This window comes from Cebidichthys violaceus, unplaced genomic scaffold (assembly GCF_023349555.1).
Source record: "Cebidichthys violaceus isolate CVI_PGR_0920_01 unplaced genomic scaffold, fCebVio1.0.p SCAF_11, whole genome shotgun sequence".
In the NCBI taxonomy this organism is placed as follows: Eukaryota; Metazoa; Chordata; class Actinopteri; order Perciformes; family Stichaeidae; genus Cebidichthys; species Cebidichthys violaceus.
The window spans coordinates 297,766-322,728 of record NW_027176274.1 but is presented as its reverse complement, the minus strand read 5'-3'; the positions used below and the strand labels follow the sequence as shown (position 1 = coordinate 322,728).

The window sequence follows — 24,963 nt, the reverse complement described above, 5'->3', positions numbered from 1 at the left end:
TGTATTTTCCGACGGCCTCTTCTCTGTCACTGTTGAGGACTTCCAAGATGCAGGTGTCGTTGGTGGTCTTGACGTTGTACTTATAGGAAGCCCAGATCAGCTTGCCGTCCTTCTTCCAGGTCACGCTGATTCTCTGGCTTCCAGAGAACTTGCACTTGAGGCTCAAAGGTTCACGGAGTCTGAAATAAGTGTCCTGCAGCTTTTCCACGAAGCGAGGCGGTTCTGAGAGGAGCAATGGTGGGGTTAGTTGCATGAAGCCTACATTACATTATGCTAGCAGGCAGGAAGCAGTCTAAACCAACAGAGACCATGTTTTAGTCCTAGATGACCTTTAAGAACCTACCGTGACCTTCTACACGACAGCAGAAGGCCTCTGTTGTCGACCCAGTGAGTGACGAGCTGAAAGCAGATTGAGTGTTAAGGCTTTGTGACTTTACCTAAGCTGACGCGAGCGTGACAGACGTCCGATCCTGCGTAGTTGGAAATTTCACAAGTGTAAGTTCCAGCTGCTTCGGGCCGGTCGCTGTTGAGGACGTCCAGAACACAGAGTGAATCTGTGGTTCTGACATTGTACTGGTAAGAGGCCCAGATCAGCTTGCCATCCTTTTTCCACGTGACGTAGACCCTCTGGCTCCCAGTGTACGAGCAGACCAGTTTCAGTGGCTGACCCACCATGAACGAAGTGTCCTCCAGCTTCCTAGTAAAGCGGATCGGTTCTGAGAGAAGCAATGCTGATGTTAGAAATGCGTCATTGTTATGCTGCCATGCATTTGCCTTCATGTCAAAGGTAGCTGTGATATTAAAGATGAAACGTAGCCTGTATCAAACGCAATGAGAGAACTATTGAGAGAAGGACTTGTGTCTTTAACATCCTTTAACCCGTGTGACTGTCACTGAACAAATCACAATGTGTCTTTGACACGTGATGCACAACAACAGCAGGATTTATCGACACATAAAAAGAGAAGTATCATCACCTTTCACCGCCACGTTACAGCTGGCAGAGGCTGAACCGACCCGGTTCTCTGCCTTGCAGACGTATTCGCCGTGATCGAACTTGGTTGTTTTGGTCAGTTTCAAAGTGGCGACGCCGTTACTGAAGTCCAGTGAGCAAGTGTTGGACTTGCGCAGCTTTCCGTCAGATTTAAACCAAGCTACGGAGATGTCGGGAGTCCCTGAAATATGGCATTTCAGAGTAACCGCGTCGCCCACACTGACCTCCACTGGCTCCATCTTTTCAACAAAGTACGGTCGTTCTGAAGTGAGAGATGGTGATGATTTAGTTTAACTACAGATGTTTTTATGAAGGAATGAATGACTGAATGAAATTAATAAATTATGATGAATGATTACAAATGAAACTACACAAACATGCACGATGATTTTACCTAGAATTGACACTTGTGCTTGGCATTTGTCACTTCCGACTTTGTTGTCTACTTCACAGGAGTATCTACCGGCTGCATCCATCTTCTCAGAGTAAAGAACCTCCAGGATGGAGGAGGTGTCTGTGCTGATCATATTGTACTGGTACGAGGCCCAGATGAGGTTACCGTCCTTCCTCCAGGTCACATTGACCTGGGGGGTTCCAGCGAACGTGACCTCAAGCCTGAGAGACTTCCCCTTCTCAGAGGACACGTCCCTCAGCTTCTTCACAAAGTGGACTGGTTCTGAGGGAGGTAATTCCATGATCAGTTACAAAGAGAACAAATCACCTTTAAGAGTGCACAGATGGTGAACAAAAGGTATCTATCATGCTAACAAACCTTTGACAAACAGGTTGACGGGACAGCTTTCCTTCCCCGCGTCGTTAATAATCTGGCAGGTGTACTCTCCTGCGTGGGACTTTTCCACTTTGTGAAGCACCAAAGTGGCAATGTCGTCCTTCAGAACGATCTCGCAGCCTCTTCCGTGCTGCATTTCCTTGGCTCCCCTGAACCATTTTACCTTCAGGGGGGCACTGCCCTTCACTTGAGCCGAGAAAGACACGTTTTTGCCGGGCAAAGTTTCCTTTGCTTCAGGTGTTTCCACGAAAGATGGAGGTTCTGGGTTCAAATAAAGAAAGTGTGTGTTGAAAGATTAGCTTTCTGTAAAGAGTCCGATTGTTGAGATGATCTGGACTTTATCTCCGTCGACTGACCTGTCACGTTCATTGAAGCGCTCGTCTCGCTGGCTCCTGCAGCATTTGCAGCTTTACATGTGTACTTGCCAGAATCTGACATCCTGATTGTTGGAACTCTCAGTTTGCAGTTATTATCCGTGCAGCTAATGTCATAGTTTGGTCCACTCTGGATCTCCTGGCCGTTGTGGAACCAGGAGGTTGTTAAAGGAGCAGAGCCGGTGACCTTACACTCCATCTCACCAGGCTTACCAACAACCAGGTGGGTGTCTCTCAGCTTCCTTATGAAACTCGGAGGAATCAACTTATCTATTGTCAAAACACAAACAAGTCATGAAGCATTTCATCGCTCACTGCAAGTGAAAAGGAACAACGTGTCACAAGAGGATGAGAGAGTTTGTGTAGGTCATGTCTACGAACCTGAGACAGAGAGCTTAGTTTTGCAGGAGGCTGTGCCGACATGGTTCGTAACCTCCAGCTTGTATTCTCCAGCGTCTGCTTTATCAGCAGCGCGAATCTTCAGGGAGGCCACCTTCTTTGTGAAGGACATCTGGTACTTGGCACCAGCAGACAGCGCTTTGTTGTCCTTGAACCACTTAGTTTTCAGTTCTGGTGAACCGGACACTGTGATCTCCAGAGCTGTGTTTTCTCCTGACTGCACGTTGAAGGACTCGGGGCTATCCACAATAGCAGCGGGTTCTAGAAATTAGGGGAAGAAGATATTAAGCTGAACAAATCCTCACACTGTCGCTAACATTATAAAGTGTGGAGCTCTACGAACCTAGAACGGTCACTTGGGAGACGGACTCCACGACTCCAGCGTCGTTCCTCAGCTGGCAGGTGTATCTACCAGCTGTGGTGGAGTCGGCTCTGGGCACCACGAGGGTAACCACGTTATTCTCAAAGGTGATCTTCCTGTTGTCACCGTCTCTGAGGATGTGATCCTTGTCCTGAACCCAGGACACAGTCAGAGGCTCAGAGCCTTTCACCCTAGCCGTCAGCGTCAGCTGTTGACCGTCGGTCACCGACTCGTCAGACAGTTTCTTGACAAACGCCGGTTGTTCTGAACAGTGATGGAAAGATCAGAGGTGAGGAGAGGTCTTCACCCCAAGACTAACTTTGAGGAGACAGACAGCGATTCTGAAACCAACCTTTTAGGCTAACAGTAGAGTGACAGCTTTCACTTCCTACGTTGTTAGACACTCTGCACTCATAAAGACCTGCATCGTCTTGCTCCAGCTTCATAATGTGAAGTGTGGCAGAGCTACCATCACTGACCATCTTATACGTCCTGCTCTCCTTCAGCGGCCTTTTGTCTTTGTACCAGTTAATCTGGAAAGGCTGAGTGCCGTAGACCTCACAGTGTAAGCTGGCATCTTTCCCTTTAACGCCCTCTACTGGACTTGGAGTTTTAATAAAGGACGGGGACTCTGGAAGATATATCAAAGGTATGTTAACAAACTGAAAGCAGATTCATGGGATAGAAATTATTGTTGAGGTTCATGCTGAAGTTCAGTCCATGTTAGAAGAATCCATCCAGACGTCGACAGAAAGATCATTAGTGGGAGAAAATCAGAGAAATTAATAAAGTCAAGGGAGTACTAAAGGGTAAACTGAAGGTCATTCTGTCTAAAAAAGAGGGAACACTTGGACTCATGCCATCCGACACACAGGAGGAGAATGTGGTCTTCCACTGAGACAGAAGGAGTCGTTGGATTCCATGCTGAAGTTTTAAGACAGGGTTCCAAAAACACTCAAACTGAAGACGGAAAATCTAAATCTGCATCAAGAGGGTTTTTAATTCATGCTACACAAGTTTAGAGGGAAAAGTCCACAAAACACCAGCGACGCATCGCAAAGAGTCTCCTCGATACCTTGAACTGTGAGAGTGGTGCTGCAGATCGCACTGCCAGCATCGTTATGAGCCTCACAGGTGTAGACGCCGTTATCCTCAAACCTCGTGGAGATCAGCTGGAGGTATGCAGTGGAGTCAACAAACATTGTTTTGTAGTTGTCTCCGTCGCTTATCTTTTGGTCGTTTTTGTACCAGCACATATTGAGGGAGTGTGCGGCGGTGGCTTTGCATTCAAAACGGTGTCCCTCACACATCTTCACAAAGGTTGTGGGAGGAAGTCTCTGGATAAACTGAGGTGGTTCTGCAAAGTCAAAACAAGATCAAGTTACTATCAGAACAAAGAAACCCATGAATCAATGTGATGAATAGAGGACGGTGACTCTGAACACAACATAGATATTCCTGGTGAGAAAAGAAGAAGTTAAGAACATGAATATGAAGACAGAAGAGCTGTGACAATGGAGAAAAAAGTTGGAGTTAGCTGAGTGACGATGATAGTGGAGGACAAAAAAGAAGAAGAGGAGTCCAACCTTTCACCAACAACTCTGCTGCACTTTTCACTTCGCCGGCTTCGTTGCAAACTTGGCACGAATAAATTCCACATTGCTGAGTCCCGACTGAGTGGAGCTCTACAGAGGAGGAAAATTCCTCCAGTCGGATCGTACACGACGGCCCCGTGATGAGCTCCACGTCATCCTTAAACCACTTCACCATAAATGGAGACGTTCCTTCAAAGACACTTCTGAAGAGCACAGTAGACTTCTGAACAACAGCCTGAGACTTGGGCTCTGAAACGAACCTCGGTGGCACTAAAAAACCCACACAGAGAAAAGATTACCACACATGACGACAGCCTTTGAGGTGAACATTGAACAAAGTGAACAGCTTGAATGCTGACCTTTCGCTGTGAGAACTCCACTGCACACACAGCTGCCGGCTGCGTTGGAGACCTTACAGGAGTACTCTCCAGTATCAGAACCCTCAGTCAGTTTAAACTCCAGAGACACTGAGTTCTCAATGTGCACAAGTTCATATTTGGAGCTCTTGGTGATCTTTTCTTTCCCTTTGCTCCATTCGACTGATATTGGAAGAGAACCAGACACTTTGCACTCCATGGTCACCACCGAACCCATAATCGCTTGAATGTTTGTTAATTTCCGAATGAACGTTGGAGGAATTACTTCTTCTGTTTAATCAAAGTGACAAAAGATAATTAGAGTCAAAGAAAATACACAAATCTACATTACAGTCATTTAGCAGGCACTTTTATCTACAACTTAAATGATCTGTTAATATCTTTACAAACCTAAAACAACCAGCGTGACTTTACAGCTGCAATTCCCCACAGAGTTAGTGGCTTCAAACAGGTACTCTCCGCTGTCCTCGGTCTGAGAGGACTTTATGTTCACACTGCTGAGGTTGTTCTCGTAGCAGAGATGATGTTTTCTGCTCGACTGGAGCTCTTTGCCATCTTTAGTCCACTTCACCCTGATCTGAGGAGTTCCAGTTAGCCTGCACTCAAGACTAACCGGGTCTCCACGGGTCACTTTGACTACTTCAATCATCTCTTGGATCCTAGGTGGTTCTACAACACCGAGAAGAAGAGGTGAGTGCACCTGTAATTGCATTAGAGCTACCTTTAATGTAATAAAGAACAATGGGTACCTTGCACCACAAGGGTGGCAGTGCATTTGTCCTGCCCGGCCTCATTTACCACCTGACAGGTGTATTTCCCCCTGTGCGTTGCCTCACAGGAAGGAATCCTGAGAGTGGCCTCTTTGTTCTCAAACGTTCTCTCAACCGTTGGATCCTCGGTGATCCAGTTCTCGTCTTTTTGCCATTGTACAGAAAGAGGCAGAGAACCTTCTACGGAGCAGCGAAAGACCGCAACAGCTCCCAGAACAGATGAGACATTTTCTATCTTCTGAACAAACATTGGAGGAACTAATAGAAAGAAAAGATGTGGGTTTAAATACCAGAGAGGGTTCAGTGCCTCATGTGTGTCAGTGTGAAGTCAAACCAACCTTTCAGAGTCAAAGATGTTAAGCCAGTACAACTTCCAACCTCGTTGGCTACCACACACTCATAAGCACCAACATCTCCCACTTTACAGTCCTGGATTTTCAAGCTCACGTGTTCACTTTCAACAAGATGCTTTTTGCTGGCTTTGATTGGCTTTTTATCTTTGAACCATGTGACCTTGAACGGAGCACTTCCTGTCATTATGGAAGAGAATGCTGCGGTGGAACCTTCAACGACTTGGAGAGTCGTCAGCTCTTCGGCGAACAAAGGAGGCTCTGAAATAAGAATGCATGTCAAACTACAGCAGCTTCTGACCCGTTTTAGTGACGACATTTATAATTGTCTCTGACAAGATGTTAACATGAAGAGGAAAACCAACCTTTCACTTCTAGCTCAACAGTACAACTCTCTGTTCCTGCTTCGTTGGAGACTTCGCAGAAGTATTTCCCGCTGTCACTTTCACAGACTTGACAAACCTCTAAGTTGGCCACAGAGTTCATGAACGACATCATGTGTTTGTCACTTTGGTGAATCTCAGCTCCGTCTCTGAACCAATGCACAGAGATCTCTGGAGAACCAGCAACCTTGCACTCAAACACCTTGCTGTCTCCGACCTTTACTATTGAAACACCTTCGGGTTTCTCCATGAAAAAAGGAGGTTCTGGAACAAATATGTACAGAAGTTACTTACGTATGGTGATCACTAAAAGATAAAGAAAACTAGTCAAGGAGAGAGACCAATATTAACCTTTGACAAAGAGCGTTGTCTGGCATGAAGTGGAGCCCACATCGTTCTGGATTTCACAGACATAGTCTCCAGAATCAGAGGTTTTAGCAAAGAAGAGCTTCAGAGAGCTCGAGGTGTTGTCTTTGACCACAGAGCAGTCGGCACTGGATAGAATCTCTTTCTTGTTTTTAAACCATTTGGTGGTCAGTGGCGGCGTACCAGAGACCAGTACGTTAAACTGGACTTTGGAGCCGGGCAAAACATTCATGGAGTCAGGCTTTTCAAGAATGCATGGTGGTTCTGGAAGAGAAACAAAAGGAAATAATGCTTATATAACAAAGATCCTTTAAGATGTGTAGCTAAACTTTGATTGGACACATCCACCTACTGATAAATACCACAAACAAACCTTTGACAAACAAGTTCCCAGAGCACTGGACGGTTCCTGCTTTGTTCTTAGCGATGCAGGTATAGCTGCCGCTGTCTTTACTGTCAAGATTAGAGATTTCCAGGAAAGCAACATTCTCAAAGAAAGTGCATTTGTGTTTCTCATCAGTCTGGATCTCTTTCTCATCTTTGTACCATTGTATGGTTATCGGCAAGGAACCGGATACCAGACACTCCAGATGAGCAAACGATCCTTTGATACCTTCCGTCTGCTTCAGTTTTCTCGTAAAAGACGGTTTGATAATCTGATCTATTATATACAAAGTGCAAAAACAACATGTTTAGTTGGTTGTATGAAGAGAATAGAAGATATTTTAAAAGACATGAAACGTTGGGATAAACTGACCTAAGACAGAAATGGTTGCCTCACAAGAACTGCACCCAGCATTGTTTGAGACTTCAAAGGTGTATTCACCACTGTCGCTTTGATCTACTTTAATAATCTGTAGTACAGAGCGTCTGTCGGCACTCTGTACTTTGTATCTTCGGCCCGACGTCAGCTCCTTTCCCGCCTTCATCCATCTGGACTTGAGCGGTTTGGTGCCTGAGAATCTGCATTCAAGCCGGGCCGGGTCGCCCTCTGTTACACTGATGGACTTTGCATGTTCTGAAATATTTGCTGGCTCTGGGATCACAAAAAGGTCCAAAACTGAGTTAGCTGCCACCACTTAACTGCTTAACGGTGTTAATGCAACAGATGGAATGTCAAAGCTTCACATAAAAGCAAAAGCATTTGAGACAAAAAGACAAACGTCCTACAAACCTGTCACTACGAGCACAGCGGCACATCTCTGAGTCCCGGCTTTGTTCTGGGCTTGACACACATATTTCCCGCCGTGTGATAACTGAGCATTTTTCAAATTCAACACGGCACTTTTGGTTTCATAGGACATCTTAACATGCTCGTCTTCTGTGAGCTCATGTCCGTCCTTTATCCAGGAGAGAGTCATGGGAAGTGATCCAGACAACAGACACTTCATAGAGACCTCAGAGCCCACCATGCAGGACACATCCTCTAGTCTCTGAACAAATGATGGAGGTTCTAGTGGGAGAAGACCACAAATCAGACAGATGATCCACATTGCAAATCTCTAGCTCCCTGATCTAATGGCTGTGCAATGAAAAAAAAAAGCATGTGCAGCATCCATATCAAGAATTTGTCCAAAATGCCCCAAAATTAAACAGCTGAAATTTGCATTGAAAAATAATGTATTGGCAATGGGGCAACATGTAGAAAGATAACCTTGGATGACAGTATTTTAAACTGTTGTTGAACTAACCTTTCAGTGAAATCTGGCAATTACAAGATGTCTCCCCAACATCATTTGCAACAGTGCATTGGTACGTCCCAGCGTCTCCGCTCTCACATTTTGAGACGTGAAGAGTGACGGTGTCGTTTTCAACACTGATCTTATGCTTTTTGCTGCTTCTGATCAGTTTATCATTGAGGAAGCAAGTGATTTCATAAGGAGGGGAACCGGAAACGGTTCCTTCCAAGATAATGTCAGCTCCCTTTACAAGCTCAGCTGATTCAAAAGACCTCACAAACACCGGAGGCTCTACAAAACAAAGATAATAAAGGTTATATTTAAAGGCAATAGAAGGCTGAGGGGGTGACTTATGGTCTCATGAGGCCCGTCTGGTCCACAGAGTTCTTCTAGCTGCTAAGAGCCGAAACATTTCAAACGCTCCACACTCATCGGTCTCCAAAGTTAAGTCTCTGTTGAGAAGTGAATTCTAGAGCAGCAACTGAAACACAGTTCATTTGTAGAATAACATTTAGGACTGAGAACATTGGAGAAGTTGATATCATGTTGTCACTGAAAACTAACTGATTGTAGAAGAAATGGTTGAGTAGAAGCTGATCGAGATATGATTGTTTCATATCCTTAGACCTTGGACGACAGGAAGCATCTTGATTGTATCTCTATATCTCTTCTTTTCTTTAGTATGTTTGACGTGATGCAAACACAAGTTGCTTTGCTTTATTTTATACTTGTACGTATAACTTGTGTCGTTTCTAAGTTTCGTTCTTGCCCGACAGAAAGTTGAATCAACTAGTTAGCTTGATGTTGAAAGTAGTTGAGATTTGGTTGAAGGACTAACAGAAGTCACAAGTGAAAAACAAAGGGTTTGATCCCTCACTGGCTTCTGTGTTTGGTGGAGAGACAAGAACGCCAAGATTCCCTGTTAAAGTGGGCAGCATTGAACATGCCGAAGACCAATGTGGACCAGACTTCATCTCAAAAGTTTGACTAAAGGACTACTGAATACTGGACCAACCTTTCACTGTTACTGAGCAGCTGCTCTGGTTTCTGCCGGCCTCGTTGGACGCCATGCAGACATAATCTCCGCTATCCTCCACAGAGCAGTTCTCTACCTCCAGAGTTGCTATCGAGCCGTCGAAGGACATCGAGTGTTTGAGGTCTGAAGAGATTTCTGAGCCGTTTATGAACCATATGATGCTAATAACAGGGGTTCCCTGCACTTTGCAGGACAACTTGAGAGGTTGTCCAGTTTTCAGCTGCTGTGAAGGCTCAAGCTTCATTGTAAACATTGGGGCTTCTGTAAATTAACAGTTACAGTAAACACAAGAGTTTAAATAAAGAAAACAACAGTTCAGCGTATCACTTTTTAAAAAGAAAGAATGAAACAGCACCTTTCACAAAGAGGACTGCGGTGCAATCCACCTTCCCAGCATCGTTGGACACTTGGCATGTGTATTTAGAGGAGTCACTGGGTTTCACAGAGTTAAGCTCCAAAGAGCTCGAAGAGGCGTCTTTCTTTATGAAACACTTTCCTCCAGTGAAAATCTCACTCTCCTCTCTGAACCATTTAACAACCAGAGGAGCTGATCCTGTAAAGGTGGATTTTATGACCACATTTGATCCCGGTGAGGCGTCCTGGGATTTAGGTTTCACCGTGAAGACCGGAGGTTCTGGAGTTATTTGGGAAGAAAAACAGCATTCATGTTCAAAGCCTATCAATAACTGTTAGAGTCCTGTTTGATCTCAGGTTAAAGTATTTCAACTCCTCTGACCTTTGAGGGACAAAGAACCACTGGTCTCTTTTTCTCCAGCATCGTTAGAGGCCCGGCAGGTATAAACTCCACCATCACTTTGCTCCAGGCCACTTATGGTGAGGGAGGCTGTAATCTCACCGAAATCAAGCTTATATTTGCCATTGCTGTGGATTTGTTTCTGGTCTTTGTACCAAGAAACGACCATCGGCTGAGATCCAGCAACTCTGCATTCCAAGGTTACATTACTACCAACCCTCCCATCCACTTTCTTTAGAGTTTTGGTGAAGGATGGTGGAACTGCACGATCTGTGTGAGGAAATATATCAAACATAAACCAACAGCCACATCTCTAAGTTGCTATTGAAACTGTATTCTGGGCTCAAACTGACCTATAATGGTGACCGAGCATGAGCACTGGTCTTTCCCAACTTTATTGGACACCTCCATTTTGTACTCTGAAGTGTCTCCTTTATCTGCTGAGAGGATCTTTAGGATGGCAGTGCTCTCCTTCACAGTCATCTTATATTTACGGCCACTGATCATCTCCTTGTCGTCTTTGAACCACTTCACTTTGAGGTCTGGGCTTCCAGAGATCGTGCACTCCAATGTGGCAGAATCACCTGCAGTCACACTGATGGACTCTGCTTTCTCTAAGATCTTAGCCGGTTCTATAATACAACATGAGTTTTTTAGAGTTCAGAAACATCTACATCTCCATTTTAGAAATATTTCTAACAAATAGGAATGTGTTCTGACCTTGAACTGTTAACACAGCTTCACATTTCTGCTGTCCTGCCTCGTTGTTGGCAAGGCAGGTGTACTTGCCGCCGTGCTTTATCTCAACGGATGAGAAGGAAATGACAGCAATGTTGTTCACAAATGTCATGTTGACGTTTGGATCGTCATCTCTGAGCAGCTCAGTGTCTTTCATCCATTTGACAGTGATGGGAGCTGAGCCCTTAATGGTTCCCTGTAGTTTCACTGTATTTCCCAACACTGCTGTCGCACTTTCAACCCTCTTTGAGAACATAGGCGGCTCTGAAATAACAGTGATAACAATGTAAACAGCAGCCTAGAGGAGAACAGCACTAATAAAGAACATATGTCCTCTGTTTCTGTTGACACCAACCTCTCTGTTTAGCCGATGACTTTGAGGTTACTGACCCAACCTCATTTGATACGACACATTCGTATTCACCAGCGTCAGCGCTCTCAAATGAGTGGATCTCCAGAGAGGTCAGAAATCCCTGAGACACGATCCTGTACTTCTTATCTGCTGACAGATGTTTCTTATTCTTTTTCCAGGTCACCTCAAACGGCACAGAGCCTGAAATCTCACATTCCAAAACGGCTACCGATCCTCTGACCGCCTCCAAGGGGACTAACTCCTTCCTGAAAGACGGCGGTTCTAAAGGGGAACACATAGCTCGGTTAGACCGGATCTTGTCCGGATTGAATATTTGGCTCTGTACTAAAATAGTCTAAGTCTACACACCTTTAACTGTTGCTTTAGTGCTGCAGCTTTCACACCCAGACTCATTAAGAACCTCACAGGTAAAGTTTCCACTGTCACTTAACATGACATCCTTTATCTCAAGAGTTGTGACTCCATCCTTCAGACTGATGTCATATCTTTCACCAGCAGACAACTCGCTGTTGTTAAAGAACCAGCTGGTGTGGAGTTCAGGGGATCCTTTGACGGTGCATTGTAGCCGTGCAGTGCTGCCCTGCTTCCAAACTGTGGAGGCTTCCAGCCTCTTCACAAAGACCGGCGGCTCTGGAGAGGTGTGTGGTTTAAAGATGAGGTCAAAGAAGTCATTTCAATAAAAATAAATAAAAAAACACAGCATTAAAAGAGAAGAGATTAAAGAGGTACACCTTAATTAGACACCACAGAATACAATTGTGTTCATTTTCAGTCCTGCAGATTTGCAACCGCTACAAAAGCTGCAGCAGCCAAGAAAATGAACGAGACAGCTCTTACCTTGAACCTTCACCGAGGTGGAGCAAGTTGCACTCCCAGCGGCATTAGTCACCGTACACACATAATTTCCACAATCTTTCAGTGTGGTCTTTAGGATATCAAGAGTAACTGTCTTATCCTCAAAGGACAGTTTACAGTCTGGAGACTGATGGACTTTTCTACCATCTCTGGTCCAGGAGACAGTTACTCCAGTGTCCTCATCCACCAGACACTCCAGCTGCAGAGGAGCTCCGACCACGGCCGCCACCGGACCAAGGGGCTTCACAAAGTTGGGTTTATCAATGACTCGCAGCTCCGTGCTGCACTCGGTTGTGCCAACATTATTAGACACTTTGCACGCATAAAGCCCCCCGTCAGCCGGATCGACTCTGGTAATCTCGAGAGTGTGCTTATTCTTGTCACAAGAGGTTTGGTAGTGTTCAGGCTCTCTGGGTAAGGCCTGGTTGTCTTTGAGCCAGACAACATTCAGTGGACCAGATCCTGATATTACACACTGTATCATTGCCCTCTTTCCAGCATACAAAATCTGAGGGTCAGGTTTAGTTATAAAGGCAGGAGGGCATTGCTCTATAAAAATTAAGAAAAACAGAAGAACATTAGTGGTAAAATGTTGTACCCTGTTAATAAAGAGATACTGGCAGCAAATAATTCACAATTAAGCAAATTAAATGCAAAGTTTCGACCAGCAAAAGATGATTCTACGAAGGAAAAAGAAGTCAACAACAGTTCTAGATTAACAGCTGCCAACTCCACCAGCAGAGAAAGGAGACATGCGTCGCTCTTACCCGTTATGTTGAGAGAGGCGGAGCATTCGTCAATGCCGTGCTGATTGGACGCCTTGCAAGTGTATTCACCCCCGTCGTCCTTGTTTGGGCTCAGGAGCTCCAGAGAGGAAGTACTGAAGCGACTGATGATCCTGTACTTATCACCCTCTTTGATCTGGTTTCCATCTTTGAACCACTTGAAGCTCACATTAGGAGCGTCCTCAGTTTCACATTCAAACTTGGCCGTGTTGCCAATGTTGGTCTCCATGGGAACAATTCTGTGCCTGAACACAGGTTTCACTGCGATTTTTGGAGAGAAAGAAAGAAAAAAAAAACAACAAGGTTAATAAACAGAAGTAGTTGAAATGGAAGTAAAATGGAACGTTTCTGCTGGAGGTGGAGATGAGTAGTGAACCTGGGATGGAAAGTGACACACAAAGTTATCCTGTTGTGACTGTGGAGGAGATCAATGGTTTTAGATGTGATAAGAAGACGAGAGAAATCATGCAAAGAAGAAGCAGGAATGAGAAGTGATGGATATCTAAAGATATGAAGTCAAAGGTGATTCTTTAAAAGGACAAATGAATGGATGAAGAGGTGATATGCATGTGGAGGAATGGATGAGCTTGAAGGAAAAGTGAGGATGTCACTGCTGTCTGGTGAAAAGCTCAAACATCCAAATTTAATTTAGCTTTACAAATATGCAAAGATGCCTTAAAAATACCTTGTTTTTTTCATTTTAGTCTTATGATTAATGTCATTAGTATTTAACACGTGAAGTTCATTTAAAGTTTGAGTTATGTTTGAGGTTTGCAGACAACAGAATTCCACTAATGTGTGAAGTTAGTTGATGATGATATCAAAGAATTGTCCATCATCAAACCTCTTGAGACCACAGTGAGTCGTGCAGATGTTGTCGTCTTGCCGGCTTCATTCTCAGCCTCGCAGACATATTCTCCTTGATTCTCCTTCACAACTTTGTCGATAACTAGTGTGTGTGTCTTGTGGTCTTTAGAACACTTGAACTCTTTGCCAGATTTCACCAACTGGCCGTTGAAAAACCAGTTAGCTTTGGTGACGTACTTAATGGTGGCAGTAAAAACGGCCTTGCTCTTTTCCTCAACGCAAATGTCTTCCAGAGAATCAACGACAGCAGGAAAATCTACCAGACTGTCCGAGGACTCGCTGATCATGATCGCCTCCGAGAGATACTCCTCTCTGGTTTCTCTGTGGACAAAAATGTCCACAGATTGCTCAATGGGAACGTGACCCACAGGAACTGTGGTGGTCACTTCAGCAGTGGTGGCGTTCCTCTCAGACCGGACTGTCTTCATGCTCACCTGCCGAGACTCATGGATTTCAGACCGGCTCTGAACTGATGCGCTTTGGAAGGAAGTCCTGGCTTCAGTTTTGACGGCAGCAGACTGAGATTCAGCAGGAGGAAACCCAACTGCACTCTCGGCCACCATCTTGGTGTCCACCACAGACGACAGCACCTCCTTGGAGGGCGCTGAGCTGAGCAGCGCTCTCTGAGGCTTGTCCATCTGCATGGTGCCTGGTTGCTCCAACGTAAGACTCTGCTGCTCCTGGAAAACCATTGCATGCAGAGCTACCTGGAGTTCAGACCTGAGGTCAGCTGTCTGAGGGTATTCACCTTCAAAAGACAGAGTGATCTCCATGGGGGCTCCTGGGGTTGTGACCAGGTATGTAGACGTAGCCCGTTTGGGCTCTCTTTGAAACTTCACCTCCTGAACCTCCACTGCCTGTAACCCTCCTGCGACATCGGCCAGTAACACTGGTTGATCACTGGCCACAGCGGACTGAAGAGCGGCTCTGAGCTGACGCCGGATGTTCACACTGGACGATTTGGGAATGTGAATCACAAAGTTGAGTTCTTTTGGAAGACTCAGAGTGTCCTGAGACTCGTGAACAAACAGAACTTCTTTAGGCTGTGTCACGATGCCGACAGTTGAGCCCTCAAATTTGTGTATCTCACTCGACTGCTCTCCCATAATGACCTGCTTTTCTTCAAGCAGCACCGACTGCCGGACTGTTTGGCCTTCCTGGATCTGGACTGCAAAGTCCTGCTCAGCGGCTTCTAAGATAATACAGCTCTCATTGGCAACTGCCTTCTCCTCTATAAAAACGGTTCTTTTGGGTATTTTAGGCTCAACTTTTGTCTCAGAGTTGAATTTTTCATAGTTTTTTAGGTTACTGGTGTGACCCTCCTCGAGGCTGTGAGTGTCCGTAACGTTCAAAGAGTGCATGATGTTCCAGTAGTCCTCTTTCTGGACCAGCGCTCGCTGCTGCTTGACGTCGCTAATGAAAGGCATCTCCTTCTGCAACTGCATCGTCTGGAAAGAGACGGTGAGGACGCTGGAAGGCTTTGGCTCAGTGCGAAGCTGCGACTGAACCCCGGTCACCGACACATCGAGATCTCTGTGATAATCTGCTGTAATCTCCCTTCTCTCTTCTGAGGCAGCTGCATGCTTTCTAGCCTTTTCCTGTTTCTGCTTTGCCATCTGTTGGTCAGGTTTAGTGACGGTAAGTATCCCTTCCTTTGGTAGAACTGATACCGAATGAACTGACTGAAGGTATTTTGTCGGCGGTAACTCTTTCTTCGACTGAACCGTCGTGGCTTCAGTCTTTGCTGAGAACTCTGAGGTTGCCTCGCAAACCGTAGTTCTTTGCTCTTCTTGAGTCACCGAATGCAACAAAGTGGGACTCTTCCTGGCCTCGGCCTGCTCTGTGGAAGGTTTCTCACTGCTGAACCTTCCCTCAGACTGTAAAACATCCTGATCACTGATAACCTGCAGATTCAGGAATCTTTCCCCTTCTTGCTGAGGCTGCAGACACACAGAAGATGCTATACTCGGCAGCTGTGCTGTCTGTTCACCTTGGAGTTCGTATTTCTCCTCAGTGGTTATAGCTGACTTATAAAAGACGTTTTTTTGTGGGGAGACACTCTCCTGCTCTGGTCGGTGTATTTCAAACATCTGTTCTTTGGATAAAGCCACTCTAGTTTCACTGACTGGTGCTACTACTGGTGTGGATTGCTCTTTCTCAATCAGGGGCTGAGTGGCTGCATCTAAAGGTGGCAGAGGCTCACAGTGTCTTTCTGTGATCGGCAGTTGTCCTGCAGACTGAGCCGAGTATAAAATCTTAACCCCCTCTTTGACCCTAAAACTCCTCTCTTCCTCAGGCCTGTGAGCGACACCTGAAGTTGCATCAAGGATAAGGAGACTGGACTCTACTTGGTGACCGCTTACAAGCTGCCTGGGTTCATTCAAGGTGTTCCCATGCTCCGGGGCCCGGTCTGTCAAGGCCTCAGCCCTCACTGTGCCAAGTGGGACAACCTCTTCAGACGTGGCCGACACGAGTTTAGACGGCTGCTCTTTGGCAAATTGGAGTTCTACAATCTCAGGACTGAGAATGCGTACGGAGTGCTGCTCGGTGATCTTTTGTCTCTCCTGGACTGAAGATAAGAAAGTGGCCATGTGAAGCTGCTTCATTGGAACGGCTGAGACCTGAGGTGGATGAGTGGGAGCAAAAGAAACCCTCTCCTGTATCTCATGAGCCTGCAGCACCGCAGCCTGGTGGGTGAGCCGCTCTCGATGGAGGGTGGCGGCCGAGATGTCGAGCTCTCGGAGGGTTCCCACCTCCTCGCTTGGGATAATCTGCCGGTCCTCAGTGCTGATGGTGTAAATCATCTGATCAGACAGAGTTCTTTTCTGGTATAATCTGGATTCGGTGGTTTGTTCAGTCATGGATATTTTCAAACCTTTTGTTTTCTTAACTAACGTCTGCTCTTCCTGGACTTTCTCACTGACCACCAGCAGTTCGGCGCTACAGGAGGCTTCCCCGTGTTGGTTGGAGGCCTTACACGTGTACACACCACTGTGCTCTTGTTTGACACACTGAATATTAATAAAGCCTGATCCATCTGGGTTGTTCACAATGATCCAGAACCCACTGGGCTGAATGTGTAAGCTGCCTTTGAGCCACTGAACCTCAGGGAGAGGATCTCCAGTCAGCACGTACCTGAAGAAAGCCTGACCTCCCTCACATAACTCAAGACACTCAATAGTTGTAGTGAATTCTGGGGGTTTGCCAGTTGAGACAAATGTCCTCCTGTCAACTTCTTCCTCCTTTTCTGGCTCCTTCACCTCAACATGCAAATAAGAGGTGCAGGTTGAATGGCCAAATCTATTGCTGACCGTACAGGAGTACTCTCCTTCAGACTCCCTCTGAACTTTGTGAATGACCAAACTGTACTCATCTCGCTCGTGAACGAAGGTGTAAACAGAAGAACTGGCTATCGTCTGCCCGTTGTGGAACCACTGAACGGTGGGTTTAGGGCACCCGGAAACTGTGACGGTAAACGTCGCAGTTTCTCCGACAGTCACAGCTGCTGGAGAGAGTTTGCTGAGGAAAACTGGTTTCTCTTTTTTCTTCACCAATGTGCTGGAGAAGCGTTTGGACTCTGGCTTAAGTTCAAGTGTTCTGGTTTTATCTAATAACTTTAGACCGGTGTAGTACGAGTCCTGGGTTTCCTCTTCCACTGCGATGGTTGAGCTAGAAAAGGCTGAGTGGAATAATCACAGTGAGACAGACACTCCAACTGAAAACAGAATGACTTATGCATCTACAGGAAAATCAATCAATCAATCAATACTGTTTTAGCCAATTTACCCCAAAGTGCATTTACTTTACATTACATGCCATTAGATTTTAAGATTTTGGAGGGTAAAACACAAAATCTGACTCCAAAAACCATCTTTGAACAGAAAGTTTTCATGATTTCAGTCTCACATTCTTCTAAATGTCATGTGGAGACAAACTGTCCACTGATAAAGACGGATGCAGTTAAAAGTTCTATAAAAATGTTTCAAGTGGACCTTGAGTAAAAAAAACTAGTAAAATAATTTAGAATTGAAAGTAAATCTAAATACCAGTAAAACATTCTGTCTGTATATCATATTGTTTGGTTTTTAGTTATGGTTATATTTCAGTTATTGTGGATTTTTACTTTACTTATTTACAATACTTGTTTTGATGTTGTTTTTACTATGTCTCTTGTTTGCACAATACTGTATATATATATTTATATATATAAATATATATATATATATATACATATATATATATATATATATATACATATATATATATATATATATATATATATATATATATACATATATACATGTATATATATATACTGTGTATATATATATATATACACAGTATGCTGCTGTAATCCTGTAGATTTCCCCACTGCGGGACTAATAAAGGATTATCTTATTTTAACATTCTGAAACGTAATTTACATTTATTTAAATCAACATGAATTTCTTAAAGCATAATCTGAAGGCAAACAAATAAAATACCTTCTTTGTTACGACATAAAGAAGAGCATTAAAACAGAGATGGATTTACCTTTGACCTCCTGCCGGCCCTGAATCACAGACTCCTGGTCCATTGTCGTTACTGTAAAGACACAAACGTGTATGAATTAAAAAACACACTCAAAACTGAACATAGAGTTTCATATGGTGCGAGACTGTTAGAATCAGTGACAGGTCGTGCATCCATATCAACTGTGTGGTTTGTTTGTTTTCTCCTTCTAACTGAAACTCTGGCATGCGTCCTTTTGGTCTTAATGTGCAGAACCGCTGGATGTTTTTTGGACAATGCTCAGTGATATGAGTGATCTCTTAAGGTCTGTCCATGTGTTTAGTCAGTAAAGCAGGACACAGAGGTGAGCGTCCTCTTCTAAACACAGCGGTTAAACCCTGTAGAAGAAGAAGAAGTGTGCCTCTGCTGGCTGAGTGGGGAAGCAGTGAAAATGAGTGGTTGGGCCGACAATAAGCCCGAGCGAGTAGAAGGACCAAAAGCATGCAGATGCCAACCTGTCGTCACCGCGCTGCACTCAGCATCGCCGGCTGAGTTGACATTTTTGCAAGAGTAAGAGCCCCCTTGTCCGGGTCCCACTTTGTTAACGTTTACGCAGCCCAGGGGGCCGTCGTGTTTCAGAGAGTAAGACACAGAATCCTCAACATTCAACCGATTGTTAAGCCAAATGACGAATGGCGTGGGGACCCCCTTCAGTACGCAACACAAGGAGCTGCTGTCTCTGGTTCGGACCAGCAGCTCGGGGGGGAGTTTGATAAGGAACTCGGGGCAGCTGGAGAGGCCTCGCTTGTCATGAGGTGGGACATCAGGGAAGTACAGGTGGCTGATGAGGCTGTGGGGTCTCTGGGAAGATGGAGGAGACGGTCCCGGCTTCTCCGCCGTCTCCTGCTGGTCTCGGTCCGGAGGACCTCTAGCGGTCCCCGTGTCTGTCTGAGACACTTTACGCACAGAATCAGTAGGGATTGGGGTTTCTGCTTTGAGATGTACTTCTTTTGCTGGGTGAGGATAAAGTTAGGGAGAGTAATTAGGGGTCAGAGCGTATAAGGCTACGACTCTAAACACTCAAGGGGTTAGTAGGATGATAGATGGGGTTAGTGAGGCAGCAGCAGGAAGAGAAGGTAAACTAGACTAGAGCGGGTTATTCCATTACATTCTAACGGGTTACAGGCTGAATATTAAATATGAGGGGAGGGGACGAAGCAGGAGGAGCAGGTGGAGAGGTGTATGGACCAGATGGAGAAACAGAAAGAAAGATTAACCTTCAACAGTGAGCTGGGCGGAGGAGCTGTTCTGTCCGTGCTGGTTGGTTGCGGTGCAGCAGTACAAACCCTGGTCCGCCACGCCAACACCCCGGATGACCAGGGACAACAGGCCCCCGGTCACGGAGCTCCTCACCCGCTCCGTGTCCGCCAGACTCTGGCCATTATGATCCCATTCCACCCCGGTGAAGGGCCGCCCGTCGAACGAGCAGCTGAACTCCGCCTTCTCGCCGCTTTGCACCCGGACGTCGCTCATTTCCATCCGCAGTTTGGGGCTGGCTGAGAGTTTGATATCAAAGCTGCTCTGGGAGCTCGTCTCCACAGAGCTCACGCTCTCCATCTGAACCTCAACCGTCCTCCAAGACACGGAGGAACTCTCAGAAAACGTTCCCACGGACAGAGAGCCGAAGGTCTCCGAGTGAGCCTCCAGCTGACTTACTTTAGCCTCAGCCCCAGTGCTCCACACACTAGCTAAGGCTTTGTCATCTGGCAGTAAGAAAGAGTAGAAGAATTAGGTCAACACATCATTCTGGTGACTTCTTCAGGTTACAGCTTGTTTTGCCAAGAGTGCAGCTGGAGTGGAGCGTTGAGGATCAGTCTGATCAGTGAGGTAGAGGACAGCGGCTGGTTCCCCGAGTCAATCATGCAAGCTTGACATAAAATCAGTGCTTGAGCACGAGGAACTCGGGAAAGCTAGATTTCCAAAGTTCAGCTCCATGTTTTGAGCATGCTGCATTCCTCTGAAATAAAGATTCATCACTTAAGAGCTCTTCATGGAGGAAGAGAAGAGTCATGCTTCACCTGGAGAAACCTGGAGGAGCTCACGGTGAGGACGTCACGGCAGAACAACACATAGACTACGAGCTCCTCTGACATATATTATAGTTATAGATTATGTGTGTGCTGCATGCTCACGGAAACAATGAACAGATAGTTTAACTGTTTGTGGTCAAAAGGAAAAGGTAGAAGACTTTCTGAAGGCCGGTCGCTCAAAGATGTTGTTAACATGCAAAGAAAGATTTAAATCAGTTTTAACAGACAAGAGGAAACGAGTAGAAGTCTCTGAACTACTAACAAAAAGCTAAAGACGTGTTTCATTATCAGTTCAGTGTTCGTTCTCTTAACAGAGTGTTACTGTAAATGAGCTAATAGCTAACTCAGACTGTCTCCATCAAACTAATACAGACAAAAAAAAGTTCCGTCATCTAAAGCAGCAGACAAACACACAGGAGTGAACCCTCGCCACTTCCTCCATGAGCCATGCTGCTTCCTATTAAAGATGGATTCTTTGTGCCAGAACATGCTTCCCTGTTTCTTTGACAGGTGTTGATATCTTTATCTCTGCAGCTACAGATAAGATGCTTTGATTCTGTACACTTTGTTGATGAGCAGCGCCGCCGTTAGCTACCCGGCTAACGGAGAATTCCAGATTCTGTTTCCAGATGACAACATTTATTTTACTGCCATAGTCGGGTGTTTAGCTGACAGTTAGAGCCTCCCCAAGTAAGAACTATCTCCAGAGACACTTGAAGCTCATGCGGTGCCAATAGTTCGATCTGAACCTCTGAATTACTCACCGTCGATATTCAAAGTCGCAGCACATGTGACCATTCCTGCCGCATTACTGGCAGCACACGAGTAGTCTCCCTCATGGTCCAGGAGAACTCTGGAAATGTCCAGCTGGCAGGTTTCACCGTAGTGAGACATCCTGAAGACGTCCGACTGTCGGACCTCTCTGTCTCCACGGAACCAAGAAATCTGCAGATCTGGAGACAAACAGTTAAAGTCAGGATCATCTCATGTGTTTGGAAATGGAATCACACAAACATAATACAACATGTGAACTATCAGAGCGTTTAAGGTCAACGAGTATCTAAACGAGCGGTGGTCACTACCTTCCCCAGAGACTGTGCACTGGAACTGGGCCGGGTGTCCCTCTGAGACCAGGATGTCCCGCATGGGAGCGATGAGGACCGGAGGCAACGCCCGAGCCACGGTTTCAACTGTTAGACAGACAAGACGACCAACACATAATCAATGACATCATCTTTAACCAATCAGGATTAACTAACACATGTCTGGAGACTAAAACAGCCATCTGAAGACATAACGTTGGGACCAAAACACAAAACATCAAAACTGGATTCTGACTTTTGACATTGTTTACAAACATTTCCATGAATATATAATGAAACATGTCCTATTGGAGCAAAAGCCCCAAATCTGGCAGCTATCCCGAAAACACAAAGACACTTATATATGTTAATTTAACTTTGTTCACAGAAGAGCTGAGAAAGTTAAATATCCCACAAAATAAGAAGTCTTTGTTTATGAGTCATAAAGAGCAACACGTTATAATCTACGCTAGATTTAAACTGAAGAGTCTCTGAACCTGAACTGGGCTTCTGGTCCCTGTTGGTGTTTATGAATAAAGGTCTGGGTTCGTCTGTAATCTGTTACAGAAGAAAGGTCCATGTGACGACACGTCGTGGTGATTCAGTCTGCTATCAGCTGGGTTGATTCATGGCTAAAGTTCTGCTAACGTGACACAGTAATGACATCCTGGTTCTCTGGTGGTTCTCTTTAGTGGTAAATAATGTGAAACCTGAACACCTGCCGGAGTCTCAATGTTAACGTACTGTTCTCATCTTTACTGTGTCTGTAGTACCTGTTGGTTAACTGATGAATATAACAGTGTTAGAAAGCCTCAGTGTTATTTGGATGTTGACTGTCTGATCAAATTGAAGGGCAACAATGGAAACAATGTATTATTTATGTATTGTTATATTCTGTGTCATCCTTAAGTTGAATGTCTGACACTGTTTCTGCTGTATGTTACTAATAGTATGTCTCATTTAATGTTAGATTAAACGTCTCGATTCCTCTGAATAAATGTACCTTCCACAGTGAGAGGGGCGGAGCTTGTCGCCTCTCCGTAGTCGTTCTTGGCCTCGCAGCTGTAGACGGCGGCGTCCTCGGGAAACACTTCCAGCAGCAGCAGCGTGTGCTCGTCTTCGTCGTGGAGGAACTTGCACTTGTAGCTGGTGGACAGAGCCTGAGATTCTTTGTACCAAGACACCTGAGGCTTCGGGAGGCCGCTCACCTGCACCGAGAAACGGACCGATCGACCCGACAATGCCGTCTGGGCCTGAATCTGCCGGACGATCTGAGGAGGCTCCGGTACTGAAGACAGCAGAAGAAGAGATGAAGGTTAAACTGCAGAAATACTGTAAACGTTGTCAGCAATGGGAGAATGAATTCCTACAGTTCTTAAATGTTTAGCTCCATGTGTGAGCTCGTTCCTCGGGTTCATTACTCCGGGATTCAGACACATTTTACAACTAATAAGAACCAAATTAGAGTTTAATTACCAAGGAGAATTCTTATTAAAGAATAATTAAGAAATTACAGATGTTAAATTCTAGCATTATTTAAAAATATTATAAATACAAATTGTCAACAGTAAATCAAAATGAAGAGAAACTTTCTTTAGTGAAACTTTTCTCTTAAAAAAGAAAAGTGTTGAACATTAAACTAATAAGTCAATAAAGGACAGTATTGATTTCAGCTAAAAACATCTTTATCAAACCATCAGGTTTGTGCTGATGAAAGAGGTTAAACATTAATAACAGAGTCATTTAAATATGATGATGTTATTATTAATTACTTCATCATCTTCTTTTTGAAAGTAACGGTTTGTGAACTGTTGACAGTGAAGACATCTTAAATCAAAGGTGTCTGGTCAGCAGGTCTCTTACGTCTGATGAGGAGGTTCATGGTGCTCCGGTTCTTGCCGGCTAAGAAGGTGTACTCTCCGGCGTCGCTCCGGTAGGTCTCAGAGATGGTGAGGCGGTGCAGCTTCCTGATGGTGACGTAGTTGAACCTCTCCTCCACCGAGAACTGGATCTCCACTCCGTTCCTCAGCCAGCGACCCTCCACGTCGTCCTCGTTCACATTGAACTCGAAGGTTGCTCTTTGTTTCTCAACGACCTGCAGAGACGGAGGAAAAGTGCGTCTGAATATCGGGAGTTCGAATTCTAGTATTTCACATAAATTCTTGCTGGAAAAATACAATCAGGAACCTCCCAGAACTTTATTTTTTAGAAGATAAAATGTTTACTGGTTGGCAGTTCTGTGGTTAAAATCTAAATGAGTTTATGGCGAGAAATCTGTGAAACTAAGTGATTTTAAATATTTGTGCGTAGATCATAATAAGAACTCACGGTGACATCCCGGCTAGGGGGCTCTGAGATCTTGACGTCTCGTCCTTCCACTGCCAGGTTGCCCTTGGACATGCTCGACCCAGCCACAGCGGTGTATTCCCCGGCATCGGACAGCCGGACCGATGGCAGAATCAAGCGGTGCACAAACTTATCTGAGGTCATTTTATATCTGCAGAAAAAAAGAGAGGAGATTTTCTGCATTTATTCATTTTCTTGATATATTGCCTTAATTAATGTTATAACAGCTGAATACGAGCTGCCGTACCTGTCGGACATCTCCAGCTCCTGACCGTCCTTCATCCACATCACCTGAATGTTCGGTTCAGAAACCTCACATTCAAAAGTCGCTCTCTTCTTCTCGGTGATCTTCAGGTCCTTCAGGTCTTTGGTGAATTCAACCACGCGGGCTGCAGCGAAAAAAACAGGGGCATCAATCAAAAGGGTTTGTTTAGATGAGATGAGATTTTATTCTTCGGGAGGCTCTACTTGTCCTTCAGGAGGTTCTACTGGTCATTGGGGGCGTTCTAAGGGTCTTTGGGGAGAGTTCACTGGTCATTGGGTAGGGTCTACTGGTCTTTGGGAGGGTCTACCGGTCTTTGGGGGAGAGTCTACTGGTCAAGGAAGTGGTGGTGGTGGGGGGGGGTTCTACCACCTAACAGCAGACAGGCTCAGTTGGAGCCGTTTTGATCAGGAGTCGGTGGAGAGCCAACCTGAGCTAAAAGGAAAAAGGTTGAATCACAATGCAAGTCTTACCCTCAACATAGAGTTTAGCTGTAGTGACTGCAGACCCGGACATGAAGGTGTACTCGGCGCTGTCCCCAAAGTGAACGTTCCTGATGCTCAGAGTGTGACTGAGCTGTTTGCAGCGAGCCTGGCATCTGTCCGTGGACCGGATCTCCACGCCGTTCTTCAGCCATTTGTACGTGATGCCCTCGTAGTTAACGTTCACCTCGAATGTGACCGTGTCTTTCTCCTGAGCGTTCAGGTTCTGCAGCATCGTTGTGATGAGGATAGCTGGTAAACAACAACAAAACTGATGGTAAGTTCACTGAAACTAAAAAGTATTGGTGAACGTTCCACTGGACACACTGGAAACGATGCCTTTAACTACAATGCATGTGGTGTA

At 45.3% G+C, this 24,963-nt stretch overlaps 4 protein-coding genes across 4 annotated transcripts in view; all 4 read right to left on the bottom strand.

The window, feature by feature from the left end:
• LOC137891531 (titin-like) overlaps positions 1-24,963 on the bottom strand; it is a 172,154-nt gene that overhangs the window by 120,727 nt on the left and 26,464 nt on the right. Inside the window, exons 32-55 of the mRNA XM_068736195.1 lie at positions 24,591-24,851; positions 24,103-24,244; positions 23,838-24,006; positions 23,373-23,604; positions 22,513-22,797; positions 21,510-21,617; positions 21,192-21,380; positions 18,380-18,430; positions 13,824-17,525; positions 12,962-13,240; positions 12,177-12,743; positions 11,688-11,969; positions 11,322-11,600; positions 10,949-11,230; positions 10,582-10,860; positions 10,211-10,498; positions 3,994-4,275; positions 3,271-3,549; positions 2,901-3,182; positions 2,540-2,818; positions 2,141-2,428; positions 1,767-2,045; positions 1,389-1,670; positions 978-1,256 (exon numbers count right to left, since the gene is read on the bottom strand). Coding sequence (XP_068592296.1) covers positions 978-1,256; positions 1,389-1,670; positions 1,767-2,045; positions 2,141-2,428; positions 2,540-2,818; positions 2,901-3,182; positions 3,271-3,549; positions 3,994-4,275; positions 10,211-10,498; positions 10,582-10,860; positions 10,949-11,230; positions 11,322-11,600; positions 11,688-11,969; positions 12,177-12,743; positions 12,962-13,240; positions 13,824-17,525; positions 18,380-18,430; positions 21,192-21,380; positions 21,510-21,617; positions 22,513-22,797; positions 23,373-23,604; positions 23,838-24,006; positions 24,103-24,244; positions 24,591-24,851 — 9,645 coding nt within the window. The remainder of the gene's footprint in view (positions 1-977; positions 1,257-1,388; positions 1,671-1,766; positions 2,046-2,140; positions 2,429-2,539; positions 2,819-2,900; positions 3,183-3,270; positions 3,550-3,993; positions 4,276-10,210; positions 10,499-10,581; positions 10,861-10,948; positions 11,231-11,321; positions 11,601-11,687; positions 11,970-12,176; positions 12,744-12,961; positions 13,241-13,823; positions 17,526-18,379; positions 18,431-21,191; positions 21,381-21,509; positions 21,618-22,512; positions 22,798-23,372; positions 23,605-23,837; positions 24,007-24,102; positions 24,245-24,590; positions 24,852-24,963) is intronic.
• Positions 5,578-6,643, bottom strand: LOC137889674 (roundabout homolog 3-like). Its single transcript, XM_068733641.1, has 3 exons — positions 6,376-6,643; positions 5,999-6,271; positions 5,578-5,918 (listed from the first exon to the last, which is right to left on the bottom strand). The coding sequence occupies exons 1-3, from the start codon at positions 6,641-6,643 to the stop codon at positions 5,614-5,616; spliced, it is 846 nt and encodes a 281-aa protein (XP_068589742.1). The 3' UTR covers positions 5,578-5,613.
• On the bottom strand, positions 6,739-7,436 carry LOC137891693 (neogenin-like; the record flags this gene model as incomplete). Its single annotated transcript, XM_068736433.1, has 2 exons — positions 6,739-7,023; positions 7,133-7,436. Coding segments are annotated over 2 exons (588 nt in total), but the record flags the coding sequence as incomplete, so codon positions are not given.
• On the bottom strand, positions 7,445-9,718 carry LOC137891374 (myosin light chain kinase, smooth muscle-like). Its single transcript, XM_068735945.1, has 4 exons — positions 9,454-9,718; positions 8,451-8,729; positions 7,934-8,212; positions 7,445-7,795 (listed from the first exon to the last, which is right to left on the bottom strand). The coding sequence occupies exons 1-4, from the start codon at positions 9,716-9,718 to the stop codon at positions 7,485-7,487; spliced, it is 1,134 nt and encodes a 377-aa protein (XP_068592046.1). The 3' UTR covers positions 7,445-7,484.